A 20,574-nucleotide genomic window follows, 5' to 3' on the forward strand; every position below is an offset into this window, starting at 1 on the left:
CCTGGTACTGGAGTGGCCAGCTTCACTGGTGAGCACACGCACACAGGACTCATGAATATTCCTATGGGCCTGTCATCCCAACACACCCTAATTCAAGTGTCAGTTGTCTCGGGTGATCTTTTCAGAGTGCCATTGACAACAGTTTCTCTCCTTGTGGCCACAGGTGGGCACAGGGCCAGGCGTGGGTTTCAATGTCAACATGGCTTTCACGGGAGGCCTCGAACCCCCCATGGGAGATGCAGAGTACCTGGCAGCCTTCAGGTGAGTACCATCTGTTCAGTCACAGAGACTGGCCCTTCTGAGTCCAGGGGCAGCCAAGCAGACTGGGGACTCCGGGGTTGATCTTTGAACTGTCTCACTTCTGTTACCAGCTCCCTTCTCATGTGAGCCTGTTTGGGTCCCAGTGATAAGATGAGGAGACAGTAGGGGGTGGAGTAAGACTTCTGCTATGCTGGAAACCTTCAATCAGTGGAAACTGAAAGTATAAATTTCAGATCTCATTTCCTGCTCACTCTTCCACAAAGCCTTTGTGAAGGTATAACAAGTGGAAATGAATAAAGGAGAAATAGGATCCCCTTTATTTGTATGAGTATCAGGGAAGAGTCATCTTATTATATCACATCTTTTGTGCTGCTGTGGCCCCTTAGATTGGCTGCAATGTGGTTGCTTTTTAAAAAAGCATTGACTTTCGTTGTCCTGATGTATTTACATCAGGCCAGACTGAAGCCATTCATACAGCCAGTAGTGGATGGCTTGGCCTGTCACTTTCTTCTTGTTACACCATGGTGACTTTCCCTAGCTGCTGTGCAATGAGGAGGCACCACTCAAGTCAACCACAGCCCAGGATGGTTCCAGGGCCTGGATGGGCCCGAGGGGCCTTCAGTCTCATAAAATACTTTATTTATTTTTACTTATTAATTTGTATTGTGGGTGAAAACATCATCAGACCTCCAGGTGTCTTCTCTGCCTTGACCACTGTACATATGAAGCACATGTGTATAATCATGTGCCTTATGTGCATGTAGACATGCTTACTGCAGACATGTGTACATGTGTCTGTATGTTCCTGAGGGGCACTATCTATATGACTGTGTGTGTGTGTGTTTGTGTTGTTGTTGTTGTTGTTGTTGTTGTTATGTGCATATATGCCTGTAAGGCATAGATCTCTGGAAGTATAAGCACATATGTATGCAAGTGTGTATGTCGCTAGTTGGTGAGCTGTATCTGTAAAATGTATGTGGACTTGCCTATGCTCTGTAGCTGTGGTACCAAAAACTCAGAATACTTCTCAGTATCTGCCTGCTCATTTTGAAACAGGTTCCCAGTCCCATTTCCTATTGGAGAGGTGGTTAGGGTCCAGTATGGTAAAGGCCTGACCCAGTGGGTGTGAGTCAACCAGACTAGAAGTGACAAATCTCAGTTGGTGAAGTTACAAAGGTCTGCTGTTCAGCTGTTGGCCAGTAGCAGGCAAGGATCACTCAGGCCTTAGAAGCTTTGTGCTGACTGCCACCTGCCATTTACCTCTAATCCCTTTGTTTCTGGTGTCTCTGCACGCCACTGATCTGTGCCCGCCTCACTTACAGACTTCCTCCAAACACTAGGAAGTCTGTGAAAGCTAAACCTGAGAACCAGGGTGTGTCATGCCCTCTGCACAGCACTGGAAACATAGCCTATCCATAGTGTGAGAAGAAACCACTACCCAGTTAGTGACCTTTGTTTCTGAGTGGATGCCGTTTACTGGTCAGGGCCTATGAAGGCTTCATGGTGGCTCTGGTACAGAGAGAAGATGGTATTTGCTTGATGACAGTAACAGATACCCTCCACTCACATCAGTCCTTGCAGCCGGTGACTGGGCCGGCCCTCGTCCCCCAGGCCTTGCTCTCTGCCTTCTGAACTGTGCTCACTGGAGGCATTTCTTGAGTATGCCTGCAGTTCTGTGATCCAGGGGCCAAGTCTGACCCCTGCTGTCCCTGCCCAGGTATCTGCAGTGTCTGACCTGCCTGTCCAGCCTTTGAGGTGAACCTTCCTTCCTTAGTCACCCTGACATCTGTCCTAACGGTTGGCAAAGTATATGGATGATAATCCCTTTTTGATGGCGCCTTCTAAAGCTTCAATTGCTTTGAAAAGGGAAATTGATTCAGGTTGCTTTTTTTTATTTTAATGTAAAGTAGTACTTTGAAGTTCACAATTTATGGTTCCCTGGGCATCAGGTGGGGAAAGAAGGGTCAGAGGCTCCTTCCCCCTTTTTTCTTCAGTCTACTCCTTTGGGGCCCCATGGGTTAAGGCATGCCTCAAAGACAGCACCTTGTTCTTCAGAGCCCTCTACTGCCAGGTCACATTTTCAAGGGATCAAGCATCAGATGAAGAAAAGATAAGAAAATTGCCCCTAATGAGATCCAGAAGTGACCGGCACTTTCTCCTCAGGCCCAGACACTTGTAGGAGAAAAGAACTATAATTCAAACCAGGCCTCAAGCCAGACACAGCTTTGAAGTTGGCGGAGCTCAGGCAGAGCACTATGGGCTGGGAAGCAGAGAGTGAGTGATACACTGTCCTTAGCATCCTGGACCTGTCCTCAGTACCTGGCCTCTGCAGTGGAACAGTCATGTGTGGCACAGGAAGCTTAGCAAAGATGGTGCTGATGTTCTGGTGGCATCTTAATTTCTCACTGGCCTCAAACTACAAAGCCTATTGCCTATCTGTGGACCTTGAACCCTCATTCTGTTGTACAACCTGCTGTTGTTGCTGCTTTTTCTAAACAACTGAGTGGTGTGGTAAGACACTCGTGGTCCCTGTGAGTACACTCTGATATCTGCCATAGTTATCACTCTGCCTTCTGAATGGCTTAATGTCTGAGAGACAAGGACTTGCTGTGAATATATTTGGTTAAACTATCAGCTACCTTTTTGAAAGGTAGTTGCAGTTCATGATGACACCCCACTGCTTCCTTAGATAGAATTTTAGCAGAGTCAATGGTGGTGGTCTTAGAAATCAAGAAACAGAAACATAAAGCTCAGCATTGAAAGTCTAGTGAGCCAGCAGCCTCTCTTGCCTGCTTGGCCCCCAGACAGGAACCAGGGATAAAGCTCGAAGCTCTGTGATGCAGTGATTGATGGCTCCCAACCATCAGGGCCCTCAGATGCCCCCAGAGGTGAGGCCCAAGCCAAGCCTTGTGGGGGAAAGGGTATCCCCAAGGAAATTGCCTGTACGCCTCAGTCCGGGGCAGGAGGACTGTTGAGGGTTTGTGCCTGGTGAATAATAAGTGATATGTCTTCTGCTGCGGCCTGGGAAAAGACCTGGTCCCAGGATGAAGTGGGCAGGATGTTTGAATCAACCATTCCAACAAAATGTAAAGAGGCCTGAAAGGCAGGACTACCTTGTTAAACAGTGACAAACCATGGCATTGGGGAGTGGGGGGGGGGGGGACTAGGGGGAATATGAATGTGGGCAATGTGACCTCCAGCATTTGCTTGTAGGGGTTGAACATCACCAGGCCAGAGATTCAGAAGAGCGAGTTTGGGTATGTAGCAGAGAATGCTCTGACTGGGAACATTGTGAAAAAAATGTCTGAGTTGGCATTTAGTAATCCAGGAAGACATGTTTGGTGCATTAGGAGAGAATGCAAAGTGAGGACCCTACTCCGGTTCCTAAGAAACTCAGGAATCGGGGAGAAACTCAGACCACCCAGTTGAGGCCAGAAGAGCCTCCCATCAGCCCAAGTGCTTACAGTCTGGGTTTTTAATTCCTGCTGTAGGTAAGTGGGAGGAGGTGATGGAGGGGCCTGTGGAGGAAAAGGCAAGCTCTTGAATTAGAGGTTGTCGGTGTGGGGAATTGGGGATAGGAGTGCCAGGGTGAGCAAAAGAAGATGAGGGTGAAAGCAGAGTGTCGAGGTGGACCTTGGTAGCTTTGCTGTGTAACATTGAGCCCTGGATGAAGGGACACAGAGCTTAGTGCCCCCATCACCCCCTTCTCCCCGGCTGTGGCAGCCACCAGCTGGACTGAGTTAGAGAAATAGGTTCACTGACTCTCCAGATGGAGCTGGGAACCCCTGCTCTCATGTGGGAACCTAGCTCTTGAGGCACTGACTGCAGTTAGTGTGCATTTCAGAGATGCCCCCTGTGTGCATTCTGCCCTCTCATGAGACATGGGATGTATGGCTATGGGCTCTACATTAGGAGCTGGCCTTTCCGTGTGGCTGACAATGAACAGTTTCTCTGTGAGATGCAGTGTGAGCCTACATCCCTGTCTGGTGCACCAGCCCTACTTTTTACCAAGCAAGCCACAGTGCAGACAGAAGTAGGCATGTGTCCTCTGGACCATGTGTGTAAATGAGAGCCCACATACCACGGGCTGTGGGGTGGTTGATTTGAAAGCAGGACAACACTGGTAATGAAGGATGCTTAAGCTATAGAAGAGACACTCACCACACTACATACATAGGACCACTCGCCTAGGCACTTCTGAGGACCTGGAGGGGTCTTCATTCCCTCCCTGCACCAAGGATGAGCTATAATCACATTTCCACCCTTCTCAGAGAGCTGTTCATTTTTACTTCCTCCAGGAAGATAGTAAAATGATCTGTTATATTGGGAAGCTTCATCTCCCTGCCCCTAATCTCTCACTCACAGACACAAATATACACAAAAACACAAAAGAATCTTCTATTTCAGGAACTAAGTCGATGATTTAAAATTTATTTTGGGAGATAAAATGTAAGCTCAGTCTCCCATTTAACTTTGAACGCCAGTTAAATAAGGACATTCTTTAAAGTTCTTTCCTGCAAGGTGGTGGGTAGAAGGCACATCCACTGTACAGCAGGGCATATCCAACTAAAAAAGCCGTGTCCCAACAAGGAGCAAAGACACCCTTGGTATCACACATGACTGCTGGGGACACCCTCTAACACACACCCCTCACATTCAGGGTTGTCACCAGTTACCCTAGCTTCAGCACATTTCATAGTGAGCCTAGGACAAAGACTGCGTCTGCTGGTACCCGCTGCCGCTGTGTACATGGGACCACTTTGACTCCAGCGTGGAGAATGGCTTAGGTTTCGTTCTGGACCATAACACACAGCAAGTGTAAGCATCAGTACTTGTGGTGTGAGCTCCATTTAATAATGATTTTAGCAGAACTTTTTGGGGGGCAGGTTTTGGGTATTAAATAGCTCAGTTATACTTCAAAACCCACCATATGCCCTTGTTGCAGTGCTTAGCAAGTGCCACACTTGGCACAAACAACTATGGTTTTACTTGAAAAAAAAATGACTTGGCTTTAAAATCCCTATCAAAACCATGATGGGTTCTATTATTCTGTTGAAAACAACGGTTTTGTGACAATGTTTTCATTGATATGGTCTCCTTAGTGTGATGTGGACACCCACTGCTATTCTAGCCATCTTGTCAGTTCAGTGTCCCACACTCCCAGAGAAGAGAGCCCTGCAGAGCGCTCCTGGGGAGACAGGTTCACTCCATGCAATGATGCCAGTGACACAGAAGCCAGAGGCCCCAATGGTGTTCTCTACCCTGTGACTGACTAGATCACAGATTCCTTGCTCCTGACCACTGTGGCAGGTTTCTAGACAAATGCCAGTGTGTTCACTGGGTAGATGCTCAGCTTAAATGCTTTGTACCAATGAAATGATAGTCTGGTATTGCCTGTGTTGCGGCGGGTCACCATGACAGCTGTGTATTCTGAGGCTGAGGTGCTGCTCTGAAGAGCAGGATATAAGCCATGCAAATGATTCCAGAGCAGATATTCACAGCCATGGCTCCTGTGTGGAATCCACCAGTGTTTGCATCTTTCTTCATTGTCCGTGGCTGCTGCTTTTACATCACAGGCATCTGTATTGCCCAAGACCATGTGGCCCCAAGACTAAAAGGCCTCTTGCCCAGACTTTGGGATAAAGTGTGCTGGCCTTCATCTGTGGCTACCTGAATGTGTCCTGCACTGTACCAGTGGTACACAGAGCCCCAAGGTACAGGGTAGCCTTGGAAAGTCCCTTCATCCTGAGACAAACAATTCCAGGAGACTCTAGACTGTGTATACCCTCCAGAACAGCAGAAGGCCAACCCCTTCACAACTGCCCAACTTTGGTTCGAATACATGTCTGAGCTTCGGTTACCTGAGGTTGAACTTGGTATATTTTTAATAAACCTCTCCATACTGATCAGAACTAAGCCAACTGAAGTAGCACATAAGGCCATACCACTCTACCTTTCTCTGTCTGAGCTTTCCCTGGGAGTTCTGATGTAGATAGCATGTGTCCTGCCACCCTGAAGTAGAGGAATTGGCAGCCAGAGTTCCACCTAGAATCATTCCTGAGTCTGTCCCATTAAATTCTGAATATCTTTAAATTCAGAGTTGATACTTCTGCTGATTTTAATAGGGAATTTTACTAAATAGGAGAGGTTAGAGGAGAAAATGGAGTTGTTGGTCTTCCATATGCCATGCCCTTCGCTGACCTAGTGATGCCTTCTCCTATCCTTTGCAGAACGGTGGTCATGCCAATTGCAAATGAGTTTGCCCCCGATGTGGTACTGGTTTCATCAGGCTTCGATGCTGTGGAAGGCCACCCCACACCTCTTGGAGGGTACAATCTCTCTGCCAAATGTAAGTCACTAGTGTTTACCTTCCCTACTTGCATGTCTGCTCATCCCACAACTGGTTTGTTGTAGTAGGAGCTGTGGGCTGCTTCCTGCCTCCCTGGCTCCCGGCCGCCTGGCTAGTTCAGTCGGTAGAGCATGAGACTCTTAATCTCAGGGTCGTGGGTTCGAGGCCCACGTTGGGTGCCACTCTGTAGTGGTGTGGAGCGTAGAAGGAGGAGCAGCGGGCTGCTTCCCGCCACCCGGCTAGCTTTACCCCGGAAATAAGTACACGGAAACTGTATTCTTTTAAACATTGCCTGGCCCATTATCTATAGCCTCTTATTGGCTAATTCTCACATCTTGCTTTAACCCATATTTAGTAATCTGTGTAGCACCACGAAGTGGCTTACCAGGAATGATCTTAATCTGCGTCTGTCTCAGGTGGGAGAATCATGGCGACTGTCTCACTTACCGTCTTCCCAGCATTCTGTTCTGTCTATTCCGCCTACCTAATTTTCTGTCCTATCGGGGCTAAGGCAGTTTCTTTATTTACCAATGAAAGTAACACATAGACCCTCCTCCATCAGTTTGTGTTCTGTGTAAAGCAGTAGGAGGCACATAACCTTCATTTCTTACTCAGAATGAAACTATGCTAGCAGCCATCAGCAGGCCCTGGGCAGCAGGAGACTGAGAGTTGAAAGCCATAGACTCTACCCTGGGGATAGAAACTCAACAGGGCCTGCACTAGGTTCTGTCAACTGGACTATGGACACTAGACCAACATGCAGTCCTTTTCCAAGTATGAGAAGGCGAGGTCACAGTTATGCCTAGCCAACATGTGCCTGGGTGCTGAGTTTTGTTCTCTGCTAGAGGAGCAGGCCCTCTAATCTTTGAATAGGCTGTGGAGCTGGAGGAGGAACCAATCAGGACTTATATTATATAGTGGAAGAGGAACCAATCAGGACTTATATAGTGGCTGCATTTCTCCATGGATGAACTTGCTGGCACTGTATGTGACCTCTGCATCTGCTCTGCTGCAGCACATGGCAAAGATATGAGAGGCCTCTGGGCTGTAACACCTTGGGTCACAGTGGCCTGACAGTTTCTCATACAACTATGGTGCCCAGAGGCAACAAAAGCCTGGGTTCCTAAAGCCTGACCCTAGTACCTTACTCTGTCAGGACCTGGATCTGCTCTCTCCTCCCTGCCCATCAGCACATCTAATCAAGGAGGATAGCCTCTCTCTCTTACCTTCACCAGGGAGGGTATGCACTCAGCAAGGGAGTAATGAGCTATGAAGTGGCCTTTGGGAGTCAGTGCTCTATTTATTACAGGGCATCTTCGAGCCCACTGAACCTACTGTGGGGTCCAGACAGGGAACTAAAAGCACCCACCATACTTCATAGTCTCTGTTACCACATTCTGAGCTGCTTTTATATCCAGCCCCAAAGCCAGCATCAGTGTTTCTGTCAGACACACCTGGGTTCGCCATTAGTTTCTGCCCACTAGCATTTCATAGCTAGCAGAAGGTGCAGCCTTGTATGGACCTGAATCGGTCTGGTGAGGGGCTGGTCAAGGTCACTGTCTTACTAGGGCTTTCCCATGCCTAGCCAACATCAGCCTGCCTGACTGTGTGTAGTATCCCCATGCCAACCAAGTGACATATCAGGTGGGGACTGTGAACAGAGAGAAGACTCTGTGACCTTAGATGGAAGCAGATACACAGATAATGGATGTGCGAAAGTCCTGTCACCACACACAGCATTGATACGGGCATGCTTTTGTCTACGTGTGTATGTTTGTACAGAGCACATCAGATGCCCAAGAAGACAGGTTAGTATACAGCCTTTGAATAGGGATGGCTGCATTATAAAAATACAGCAATGAAACCAAAAGTCACACTCAATTGGGTGAAGATGAAATCCTCAGTTACTCGAGATGACATCTCAGCCTCTGGTATTTTTAGGTGGTACTGTGTGGAGTTTCTGAAGTGCTCTGCTCCCATATACCCCGCTTCCTTTGCAGGTTTTGGGTACTTGACGAAGCAGCTGATGGGCTTAGCTGGTGGTCGGATTGTGCTGGCTCTTGAGGGAGGCCATGACCTGACAGCCATCTGTGATGCTTCTGAAGCGTGTGTTTCTGCTCTTCTGGGAAATGAGGTATGTAGTCATCTACAGAATATGCCACACCACAGGCAAAAGCCTGCCGCTAGGAGCTCAGGTGGTGGAGGGCATTGGTCTCTGACTTGGGTGAACAGTTCACCTGGCTTGGGCTGCAGCTGTTCCCACCCATGTAGTAGGGCTAGTATGACTTTCGCTAAGAGATGAGCAGAAGGGACACAGAACTGGCCTAATATCTCAGAAGTGCTTGGTGCAGCTGGTTCTTCCATCCTGTGTCAGTCATGGAGTGTGATGGCCATGCTTCATCTTAACTCTTCCGGGCTCCCGTATGGACAAAGTTTCTCTGGGCAACTTGTCCATGGGCTTGGGTGGTGTCTTAGTTAGGATTTTTAGTGCTACAACAAAACACATCGAAGAACAAGTTGGGGAGAAAAGGGTTTATTTGGCTTATACTTCCAGATCATATTCCATCATTAGAGGAAGTCAGGACAGGAAATCAAGCAGGGATGGAACCTAGAGGCAGGAGTTGATGCAAAGGCCAGGGAGGGGAGCTGCTTACTGGCTAGCTTCCCCTGGCTTGCTCAGACTCCTTGTTTATAGAACCCAGGACCACCAGCCCAGGGATGTTACCACCTACCATGGGATGCCTCCTCTCCCCCACTCCCCTGCCACAATTGATCAGTAATTGAGAAAATGCCTTACAGCTGGATCTCATGGAGGCATTTCCTCAACTGAGGTTCCTTCCTCTCTGGTGACTCTAGCTTGTGTCAAATTGTTACACAGACCCATCCAGTCCAGGTGGTATGAGCATGTTCAGGCTGAATTATTAGCTCAGGGCTAGGCCAAGACCTCTTTATTCAGCAACCATTTGCCTTCTCTGTTCAGGAGTGATCCTTAAGGTCAGGGCTCTGCATAGCCCCACTGGTGCTGCAGGACAAAGTCAGAGGTATTGGCCTGCATAGCAGTATTCAAAGACCTGATCAGATAAAGCTTTTGAGGGCAAAAGTAGAGTGAACACTGTGAATTCCCTTCCACTATATCTGAGGAGGGTCCCTTGTTGACATTCCTAGCTCCTTGTGTGCATAACTGCACTAGCAGAGGCCCACTCCAGCTGCAGGCTAGGATGAGAGTGGCATTTTCACATAACCCTGGGAGCCCCTAATGCATGTGGTACAATTGGCAAATACCTTCCATGAAAAATTCTCAAATCCTATTTTTGAGAACCAGTAGTTCTCAACCTTTCTAATGCTGTGACCCTTTAATACAGTTCCTCATGTTGTGGTGACCCCAACCACAAAATTATTTCCATTGCTCCTTCATAACTGTAATGAACCATAACGTTTTCTGTTTTCTGATGGGCTTAGGTGACCGTGTGAAAGGGTCATTCAATTTCCAGAGCGATTTTCTAGGCCCTTCTGGCTGGTGTATCTGTCTCCGAACTGGCACAATTCTTGCTTCATAGGGCTTGCTCACATTGCTTCCCTGTGGGTGGTGTGCAGGTGCTAGGAAGGAGCCAGACAGGAATGGGGAACTCAGTGATGGAGTCTGCAGCTCAGGAGCTGCTGGGTCTGTACCCTCAGGTAGCTCAGACTAGCCTCAAGTGTCACATGCAAGCACGTTGGTCTCTGGGAAATAGTGGCAGGTGGGTCAGCAGCTCTGAGGCCAATGACACTGCTGCACCTGCTCCTCAGTCAGGAGTTCTCAGGCTGTCCCCACCCTGTAGGCCAGGGTCTAGATGGCTCTTAGAAGACTCTCTGACCTGCCAGCTCAGGGCTGCTCTTGAAGACAGCAAGGCTCTAACTGGGCAAGGAGTTGTCAAAAGTCCACAGACTACCACAGTCTCATAGTCAAGTACATTATGAGTCATCTGCTCTGCACGCTTTATTCTAGAAATCACAGAGAGGAGGAGAGGGTAAAAACTCCTGTCCTCACTGTGTTTAGCTTGTACGCTTGTGGAACCAAAATGCATATTCCTGTTTTGGTATGAACCCCATTATAAGAGAACCCCCACACACACCTGGCTCCAACCTCTGCCCCTGTGCTACCTATAGGATGCTCCTTCATCAGAGGAAGTGGATGCACATCTTAGCCAAGGCTTTTTGTCAGTCCCAGAGTACACTGAGCAAACATTGAGCCCCACCCAGATCTCATGACTGACAATCCTCCCTGCCCTCCTTTGCAACTGGCATGAGGGAAAAATATCTAAGCCCAACAGACAGCAGGTCCCTGAAGGGGCAGTCAGCCACAAATGTTCACGTGTTGCTGGGGAGAGGAATAGCAGAGGGCCTGTTCTATCTTCCCCAACCCTACCTGCCCAGCAAACTTGCTCCCACTGGCTTCCCTATAATCCTAAATGTGAAAGGGCCACCAGAGTAGTTAGTGTTGTTTTCCAAGATGTATTTCATATGTACACAGGTTCCTGCGGCATTCACCTTAGACAGTGTCCCTTATGGGAAAGACGAGAGAGAGAGAGCACACAGAGTACCTTTTCACTGTGTGACTTCTAGTCTGAGGATGGTGGAGATTGAGGGGTTTATGGATGTGTTAAGGGCATTGGCAGGTGCTGGCAAACCAGACCCCAGCCTACAGGGTAGAGACAGCCTGAGAACTCTTGATGTGTCATTGGGCAGCAGCCTTCAGAAGCCATGAAGAGCAGGTGCAGTAGAGGTCACAGATCTCAGACAGAGCTGATGACCCATTTGCCGCTATTACCCAACAACTGTGCTCAGTGATACAGGAAACCTAGGAACTGCAGCCAAGCCAAGTTTCCCACAGCCTACTGCAGATCCTGACCCTTCTATGAGATGCTGGGAATTAGAGGTCAGGGCAGAGGCACTGGTTAGGTGTCTGTGGCTCTGTGGAAGCCTCTTGTGCACCTTGGCATGGAGTTATGTGAATATCTCAGGAGAGGAGGGGGCTAGGTAGTGTGAAAGGGCAGAGATGCCAAAGACAGGGAAACTAGAAGACAGCTGTGTGGACAGCATGGAGAGGCTGGGCCCAGAAATCCAAGATGCAGCAGAGAAGGAAATAGGGAGGAGGCAGATGCTTGAAGGATCTGTCTGAATCCCAGAGCTTCACCCCACGTTAGCCTGCACTCTTAAAACACTGAAACTGTTACTCTATATGCCAAAGACAGTAGGAAAAGCACCGCTGTGGTCCTGAGTTCCAAGGCCCTAACAAGGGATTTGCACACACACACCTGACAGGGGTATCTGCTAACTATAAGCCTAATGGATAAGGCCAGTATGGGACAGGGAACAGCTAACTTAGTCTGACAACCAGTTGACACTCACAAAGAACCAGAGGAGAGCTTAGACCAGGCAGGCAGTCTTAACAGTAGCCTCCAGAGTGTTGGGTCCTAGGTAATTCCAGAAGTAAGAGCTTGGCCATCCTGTGGTGTAATCCAGAGGTGTAAATCCAAAGCAAGGAGAAGGGGCAGAAGAAAACCTAGCCACTTTTGGGCACAGTTGTAGCAGAGCTTCCCGGTAAAACTCAGCTGATAACTAACTGTGCAACTAGCTCCAGAAGAGGAGCTGCCCACACTGTAAAAATAAGATGCTAGGTAGGCCTACACTATAAACAGACATAATCAGAACTACTTTATGAGCCTCATTCCGAGTCAGCCATTGGCAAGGCTATATTCTGCAGGGGATGGATGGATAAGTGTGAGGTGGCACAGCCAGTGAAGGGGTACCCATGTAGCTTTTATTGGGCCTTTGAAACCTCCTGGAAATGTGTCGTCCAGCCCACTTGGTTATCAGGCAGGCCCTCCCTAAGTGTTGTGTTAGAAACTGCAACACACTCTGCGTCCCTCTACCAGCTGCTCTGTTTCTCATAAAGCCTTGTGCCACCTTCTCCACTGTCTATTCTGCACTGACTCTGTATTTCCACATACTATCTCTCTGCGTTATATAGTGTTGGGGCAAGGTATTTCTCACTGGTAGATTCCAGGTTTCCAGAACAGTAATTGGCACTTTCTAGATTGCTCAATAAATAGTTTTAAATACAGGAATAATCACACTACTTTTGCTCCTGTGGCTCTGGAGTAGTGTATGTGGGTGAGTACAATGGTACCTCCAGTATTAATTTCTGTTGAGGGTTGCTCTGACTACTCAGTGCCTTTGTTTCTAGCTCTATTTCTGGATTGCGTAAGGAATGTGATTGGAATTTAGAGAGGGACTGCATTAAGTCTACAGATAGCTTACAGTAGTATGGCCATTTCACAATACTGAGTTTCCCAAACCGTGAATGTGGGAGGTCCATCTTCTAGGGTTTTTTCTCCTTTTTGTTATAGAAGTATCTCACGTCTTGTTTGTTTTTTATTTTAATTTTTTTAACTGGCTTATAAATGGAAATTGTTTTTTTCTCAGCAAATTTGTTAATGTATATTTAAAAATGTTTATTTTTGTATCTCGTTTTGCTGATAGTGTTTATCAGATTTAAGAATTTTTGGTGTATTTTAAAGTTTCAGATCTAAGAATTTTTGATACAGTATAAAGTATAGAATAGTATTGTAGGCACAGGAATAATTTGACTTATTCCTTTGCTATTTGTATTTTCCTCTTGTTGTTCTGGCTAAGATTCTAAACACTGGTCTAAATGAGTAGTGGCGCTGTCTGTGGGGCTGTTGTATATGGGCTTTATCATGTTGACGTCGTTACGCTACTGTTCCAGCTGCTTTTTCTGTTAGGATGTGATGTTGAATTTTGCCACAGACTTTTTCTTCAGCTGTTGAAATAATTATGTGAGTTCCCTTGGTTCTGTTTCTATGCTATATCACACTTAACCAATTTACCCACATTGAACCATCCTTAGTTGCCTGGAATGAGTCTAACTTGGTTATAGTATGTGATCTTTTTAATGTGTTGTTGAACTAAGTTTGTACTTTTTTTCCCAGTATTTTGCATTCATATTTATTCATCAAAGAAATGTGCCTGTACTGTTTCCTTTTATGTTATGGCCTTACCAAATTTTGGTATGAGGACAATACAGTACTGGGACAAACAGGCATGCACAGCCATGGAGTGGAATGAACAGGCAGCACACTTTCTGTACATGGGAAATCTGGAAACATTAAGAACAGTATATGACAGGGCAGCTGTTGGGAAAGAGGAGGGGGCAAGTGTGGGTGACTGCACCTTAAACCTTAGATGAAACCCATGATTGGTAAGCACTTATGGTAAGCAAAGGAAGAGCACCCCAGTTAGGACAGGGTTGGCGTTTTGAGATGTGTGGAGCTCCTCTCCCTGTGCTCCCACCTTCCCATCACTAGAGCAGAGCCATCATTCATGATGTACTCTTGACAGGCTGACCCCATGCCTGGAGTGCAGACTCATCATAAGATCCCAAGTGTCCAAATGCAGCATGGTCCTTCTTCTGTGCTCAGGGGAACACGCGGAAGCTTCATCACTGAGAACGAGCCCCTCTGTCCTGTCTCCTTTCTCCTGGGGACACAGAACATCTCACTGCTGAAAGGCCACTGTAGTCCTCCTTTCCAGGTTTCATGTCAGCTTTCATGGAGAGAGATTTTCCAGGAAAGAGAAAGAAAAAGCAGTTGAGAAAGATTTCAGAGCAGCTGGCACATGCAGAAAGCAGACATATAGCCAGCTCAAATGACAGTTGGCCCCTTGTCCATTCTATATGGACACCTGCTTGAAAGGAGCCCCCGAGTCCCAGGGTGGTCTGCTCAGCCACTGCACTGAGCAGTGCTTGTGGGAGGCAAGTCCAAGACACTGTTGCAAAAGCTATGCTGGCACAACAACTGAAAGATGGAGAGTTGTGGCTGGGGACTCTGGATGTCACAGAAGCTGCTAGCATGGTGTGCATTCTGCACACAACATAGCATGTGGCCTGTGGTGCCCTGGGTATGCTTACTAAACTTAATTTAATCTGGGGAAAGGCTGGTACAAGAGAGGCCAAAGAGAGCTGAGGAGCCAGGATTCTGGAAAACCCTCCTTCTGGTGAACCTTGTGAGCATGCACTGTTGGCACACACCTCGCTCCAAAGTGATGTTAAATGTGTGTTTTGGGTATTGTGTTAAGTGCTGACCTTAGCTCTGCATCTGTGCTGCAGCCATGATCTAAGGGTCTCTGTTCTATCCTTGCTTACCATCCACAAAGGGCCTTGGGCCCTGTCTTAGTTAGGGTTTCTATTGCTGTAAAAAAGACACCACAACCCCAGCAACTCTCATAAAGGAAAATCATTTAATTGGGGTGGCTTACATTTCATCATAGTGAAACATGGTGGTTTGCAGGAAGATATGGTGCTGGAGAAATAGCCAGATGTCCTCATCTTGACTAGTAGGCAACATGAATTGGTCTGAGATACTGGGTGTGGCTTGAGCATAAATAAGACCTCAGAGCCCACCTCCGCAGAGACACACTTCCTCCAACAAGGCTACACCTACTCCAGCAAAGCCACATCTCCTATAGTGCCCCTATCCTTGGGGGGACATTTTCTTTCAAACCAGCACGGGCCCCATGCAACCAGGCATCGGTCCTTAGGAACATTGCCATCTGCTCATGGGGGGATAAATTTAAACTCAGGTCCTCAGGCTCACACAGCACACACTGTCCACTAAATCCTCTCCCCAGTGTTTGTGTGTGTGTGTGTGCTCATGCGTGCGTGCATGCATGCGTGCGCGCCCTATGGTATATATGGAGGTCAGAGGACAGCTTCAAGGAATCAGTCCTCTTTCATCAAGAGGGTTCTAGGGGTTGAACTCAGGTTGTCAGAAGACTTAGTGCAAATACCTTGACCCACTGAGCCATCTCACTGACCCCCATTACTGGTTTCTGTGACTAATTCTCTGTCTCATGAGTTAGTATGCTTAGATCTCCAGGTATGAGAACATGAGCATTCATGGTCTCTATTTCAATTCCTGACAGACTATTGTCATATAAAAAGGAGGTATGATTGTGTACATTGTACTTGCTTCTGGAATCACATGTGTTCACCTAACAAGCTTACCAATCTCTTAGTCACTCCTGCTTCCTGGACTGGTTTGTCTTCTCTGTCTCAAAAATGTTCATTGGTATCTCCTACCATGGTGGACGTTTCTTTGTGTTTCTTCCCAGTACTACACATCTTAAGCTAGTTTATAGAAGAGTATCAAGCCATCCTGTTCTTTGGGTGAACTGAAGCTCTGTCGCTACCATGCAGCCTTCTTTACACCCAGTCACAGTCAGCCCTCAAGTCTCTGTGCTGCTGAACATTTAAGATGCCTCTCGGCCTTTTGGCCAGCTGCACCCAGCGACCCTTGTTTTTGTCATTGACTTCCAGCCGACCTCCTAGATTTCTTATATATCTTTGCTAAACAGTCCAAAGCTGAGGTCTGTTTCTACACCAGTTGTAAGTGGCACCTTGGTCATTTTCAGCTCTTCTGATCACTTCTCCAGTCTCATTCTGTCTGCCTTGTCTTATAGCTCCCAACTTTCCTTCTTTGCCATCTCTTAATGTGAGCCAATGAGGATCCCTAAACTCCCTGTGTTCCCAGTGCCCAGTTGAAAGATGTGCAGCAGGCGTCCTCCCCATGGGCCGGCACTCTCAGCAGGGTCGGTCGGGAGGTTTATTCCTGGGGAGCCAAGGCCTGGACTGCAGTGGCCTCACTGGGATCTCCAGGATGAACATATGACCTCTATATTTAAGAAACTGTTGTTCATCGGAAATTCTAATTTAACTAGATCGTCATGTTTTTCTGCCAAACTGGCAGCCAAGTCCTAGCCCCTCCCAGGCTACATGCCTTCCTCTCACTTATTTAATTTCACTGACTGGACATTTTCGTTGCTGTCATGTGTCACCCACGTTGGGTCTGGGCCACATTGCACTCTGGAGATTTCTTTCCCCATTATCCCTCATTTCCTGCCTTCCTGCAGGACATTCTTACTGTGTCTCAGGAATATCCTGTGGGTTTTCTCTTGGAAAAGGGCAACACTCCACTCTGTTTTGAGGAGATGCTATGGCAGCTTCACTGGGCATATGATGTAGCCAGTGTCCTCTTGGCACAGAGCCGCTGCCCTTTGCTTGTCTTGCTGTGCGTGCCCATCGTCCTGACTGGAGATGACCTGCTGTCTCTAGCTACTCTGAGGGTTCTGAGTCTGCCTTTGATGTTCTGCAGTTTGTTTCCAGCGTGCCTAGAGATTTCTGGTTTTGCTGTCCCTGCGGACCTCTTCCCTGCCTAAGCCTGGGATTTCCAGCACTGGAGAGTACATGGTCATTTATTGCAGGATATTTGATCTCACTGTGACACTCCGAAACTTAATAAAGTTAACCTTGAATCAGGAGGTGGAGCCAGTGACTAGCTGACTATAATTAGCCTAGAGAAACCAGGAATTTGGCTGAGAAGATGAAAAGGAAGGAAAGCGTGGGATTGGAGTTTGGCACTTCCTTTTGGGTTTAGGACAAGTGAAGAGACACACCTCTTGCTCTGTCTCCATCCAAAAAGCAAGGACAGCTGGCTGTTTCTGGGCTTCTCTGATCTAGCAGGTTTTCACCCTCACATCCAACTTCTGAGTCTTTGTTGGTCAATAGAGGCTTAGTTTAAACCTACATACATATCGCAGCCGTGGCAGAGCCAGGGCCGCAGAGCCAGAAGGCCCTCCAGGCCACAGCTGACAGAAAAACATCAGTCGCAGTCGTTCCTTCCTCCAGTGCTCATTCCTGAGAGCTGGGGAACTTTGCTGGGGCCTCCCTCTCTCCTGAACACTGGCTGCTCTGCCTCATCCCTTCAACTATAGCACCACTGTTTGCACTGCCCAGCTTTCTGTACCCTTATATTCTGGTTGTTAGTATTTCATGCAGGTCAGAACTCTGGCTTCCCGAGTCTACCAGGTCAGGTTCAGTGACCTCTTTCTTTCATCATTGAAAACACATTGAACATGTGTAACTACAGTCTTTGATAATCCAGATGAACCTTTTATTTGGGGTGGGGGTGTCGGTGACAATGCCTAAGTGCCCGCACACCAGTCAGAAACCTTCCCCTTTTTCCAACCTTCCCACTACTTGAGTCTTTGTCATAGCCTGGAAACCGACTCTCCTCTGAGTGTCCACAGAACTCCAGGTATATCTGGATGTCACCAGCTCTACACAGGACCCTTCCTCTGTTCCACCCAGGATCTAGTGTTGAGCTTGATTCTTCTGTACCCCTTGGTCTCCCCTGCCTGTCCCACCTCCCATCATGACTCTAATGACCTTTGGGAAATTCTGGTCAAGATTTTCTGGAATTTGTCTGTTTATGTTGGCCAGTGTAAGTGTGAAATGTCCCTTACAAACTTGTATGTTTGACACTGTTGAGGAAGTTATATAACTTTGTCTGCAGGGCCCTCAGGCAGTTTGTTTTCACCTGTGCTCCTGCCTGGTTGCCTGTGGGGCTGCTCTCCCCATTGCACCTCCCTCCAAGATTTACTGAGCCCTCAAGCCCTAACCTAAACAAACCCTTCCTCCTATCACAGCAGTGCAAAAAATATGTGTGGGGTTTTGCTCATGGTGATAAACTTGGGGAGGGAGATGTCAGTGGCCTGACCATTGTCAGTATTGTACCATGAGGCTGCACGGAGCTGTATTCACTTCAGTTACCTTGCCTTCACTTGAAGTCACCTCTTTTCCCCTGTATGAGGTATAGGTAGAGAAGCAGTAAGTTCTGTGTCCTGGAATTATTAGCAGTTCTATCAAGAATATCTGTCTTCCCACACATACACTTACTTAATTCTGTGTTTATGCTCGGGTTAGAGTTTGGGTGATGACTCCATGCTGTGTTAGCTCAGTGCTCAGCCTGTCCTAACTGTGGCCGTGAGACGCTGTTCTACATTGACCCTCTGTGTTTTCTGGTGTCCCTGTGGCTTGTCTTAAGCAGGTCCTAATTCTAACTTCATTGGGTGCTGCAAGCTTCTCCAGTCTTTTCCTGCCGAGCCTGACCTCAGTCATTGTTGCTTTAGTTGCTGAATAGCTTGAGGTTAATGCCATGTTGGCTCCACTAGCTGGCTGTATTGAGTGATGTCTTCGGTTAGAAGGTCGTGCTTCCTGGGATGTAATTGGCAGCACTCACATGCAGCCAGTTTGGGGATGGATGTCATACAGAGGGCTGCAGTGACTTGGCCAAATGCCCTGGATCAGGAAGCCCAACAACTATACTTGGCAGCTGTGCAGTCAGGTTGAGGCCAGGCAAACTCAGGGTGGCTTTATTTTATGGCTTCAACCCAGAGCCGAGGTAAGATCAGCTTCCCTTTAGAACTGGCTCTAGCTCTCCCTTTTGTGTGTTCTCCCTGGTCTCTAGGCCTGTCTGCAGAGCTATTGTTGGAGCTCATTCTGCCCTGGGGCCCTGCTACTTACTTTACGCCCTGTTGTTAGTCCTGTCATCTGTGAGAGACCTACTCACTTCCCTCCACTCACCTCCATCCTCCACATCCGTGAGAAAAGACAGATGAGAGATCTTGGGCATTGCAAGGCCGGGTCATAGAAGTGTAGCTTCAGAAACTAACCGTTCTTTCTCTGCTGAGTGGTACACAGCAATGGCACCAAACTGACATCCTCTGCAACTTCCTTCTGGAGTACAGTCCTTTGTACCCTTAAGGAGGAAAAATATGCCAGTCGTGTTGACTTTTTAGAGTTACTTTATCTTCCCAATAAATTACTGTATCTTTGGGAGCAAAGATATCTCTCTGAATATCTATTAACACATACATAGTTTATATGCCATCCATTTCCATCATAATATATCTGTGTCTCTCTTACAGCTTGAGCCTCTGCCAGAAAAGGTTCTGCAGCAGAGACCCAATGCCAATGCCGTCCACTCCATGGAGAAAGTGATGGACATCCACAGTAAGTGGCTGGCCAAGTGGTTTGGTCATGGGACCTGGGGTAGGAACACAAGGTCTCTTTTTCCCTGGCATTTGATGAACAAGAAGAGACTCCTAGAACCATTTCCTGTTACACCGGGATTCAAAAGAATCTGGGTACCAATGGTTTCAAGTTACTTCATTCTGATGCCCAAAACTAGCATGCTTTGGATTATAAATCCGTGTCCTGGACCAGAAGTACCCCGCATAGGATAGAACCCATTTCCTATTCAAGTTCCAAATCCCAGGGCTAGGCAGCAGGCACACAGCTAGGCACCCATGCGGCACCCTGCCTGCCCCAGGTACACCTGCCACCTCTTGTCTGGGCTTTCTGGTCTGCCCATCCTGGTACAAAAGCTGCATAGATGATGCACACCTGAAGGCTTCTCCTAACTTCCCATTGGGCCATTCAGTTCTGGCCTCAAAGCTATTTCTCCTGACGCCCCTACTCTAAAAAGCTGCTCAGACAGGGCTCCCTGTGCTGGGTCTGGATTTGGTTTATTCCCAGCATCTACAAGGCTCCGGAGAGCAAACCCCGGAAGTCTGCATATGCCTGCTCCCAGAATTTCTGCTTGCCCACAGCAAGGCAGAGACCTGTGAATGTGGGGAGCCAGGTCCCACAACAGTTCCAACCCAATGTCCAGTGGCCTGTGCTGCAGATAAGTGTGTGTGAGTTCATCACCAGGCAGCACTCTTCAGAGAGGCACTTTGCAAGCACAAGTGAAAGTTTTCATTGAGCCCAGTGACCTGTGAGCCAAGCCAGCAGAAGTGGGAAAGTCACTGAGTGTTCCCTCTTCCCTCAGGCAAGTACTGGCGCTGCCTGCAGCGATTGTCCTCCACCGTGGGGCACTCTCTAATTGAGGCCCAGAAGTGTGAGAACGAAGAAGCTGAGACTGTCACCGCCATGGCCTCACTGTCTGTAGGCGTCAAACCTGCTGAGAAGAGGTAAGCCCCTGCCCATGCCCTGGAAACACCTGTGCTTGAGGACCTGCCTGAATCTTAACTGTGTGCACCCAGCCTTATGCCAGGCTAGCCCT

At 47.8% G+C, this 20,574-nt stretch overlaps 1 protein-coding gene across 11 annotated transcripts in view; it reads left to right on the forward strand.

Moving 5' to 3' along the window:
- The window catches only part of Hdac4 (histone deacetylase 4), a 260,113-nt gene that overhangs the window by 238,221 nt on the left and 1,318 nt on the right, over window positions 1-20,574 (forward strand). For all 11 annotated transcript variants that reach the window (XM_050163036.1, XM_050163037.1, XM_050163040.1 and 8 more), the window contains 5 exons: window positions 164-261; window positions 6,492-6,610; window positions 8,611-8,744; window positions 19,436-19,520; window positions 20,341-20,482. In XM_050163036.1, coding sequence (XP_050018993.1) covers window positions 164-261; window positions 6,492-6,610; window positions 8,611-8,744; window positions 19,436-19,520; window positions 20,341-20,482 — 578 coding nt within the window. The remainder of the gene's footprint in view (window positions 1-163; window positions 262-6,491; window positions 6,611-8,610; window positions 8,745-19,435; window positions 19,521-20,340; window positions 20,483-20,574) is intronic.

Source organism: Alexandromys fortis, unplaced genomic scaffold (assembly GCF_014885135.2).
Source record: "Alexandromys fortis isolate MF-2015 unplaced genomic scaffold, M_Fortis_MF-2015_v1.1 scaffold_139, whole genome shotgun sequence".
In the NCBI taxonomy this organism is placed as follows: Eukaryota; Metazoa; Chordata; class Mammalia; order Rodentia; family Cricetidae; genus Alexandromys; species Alexandromys fortis.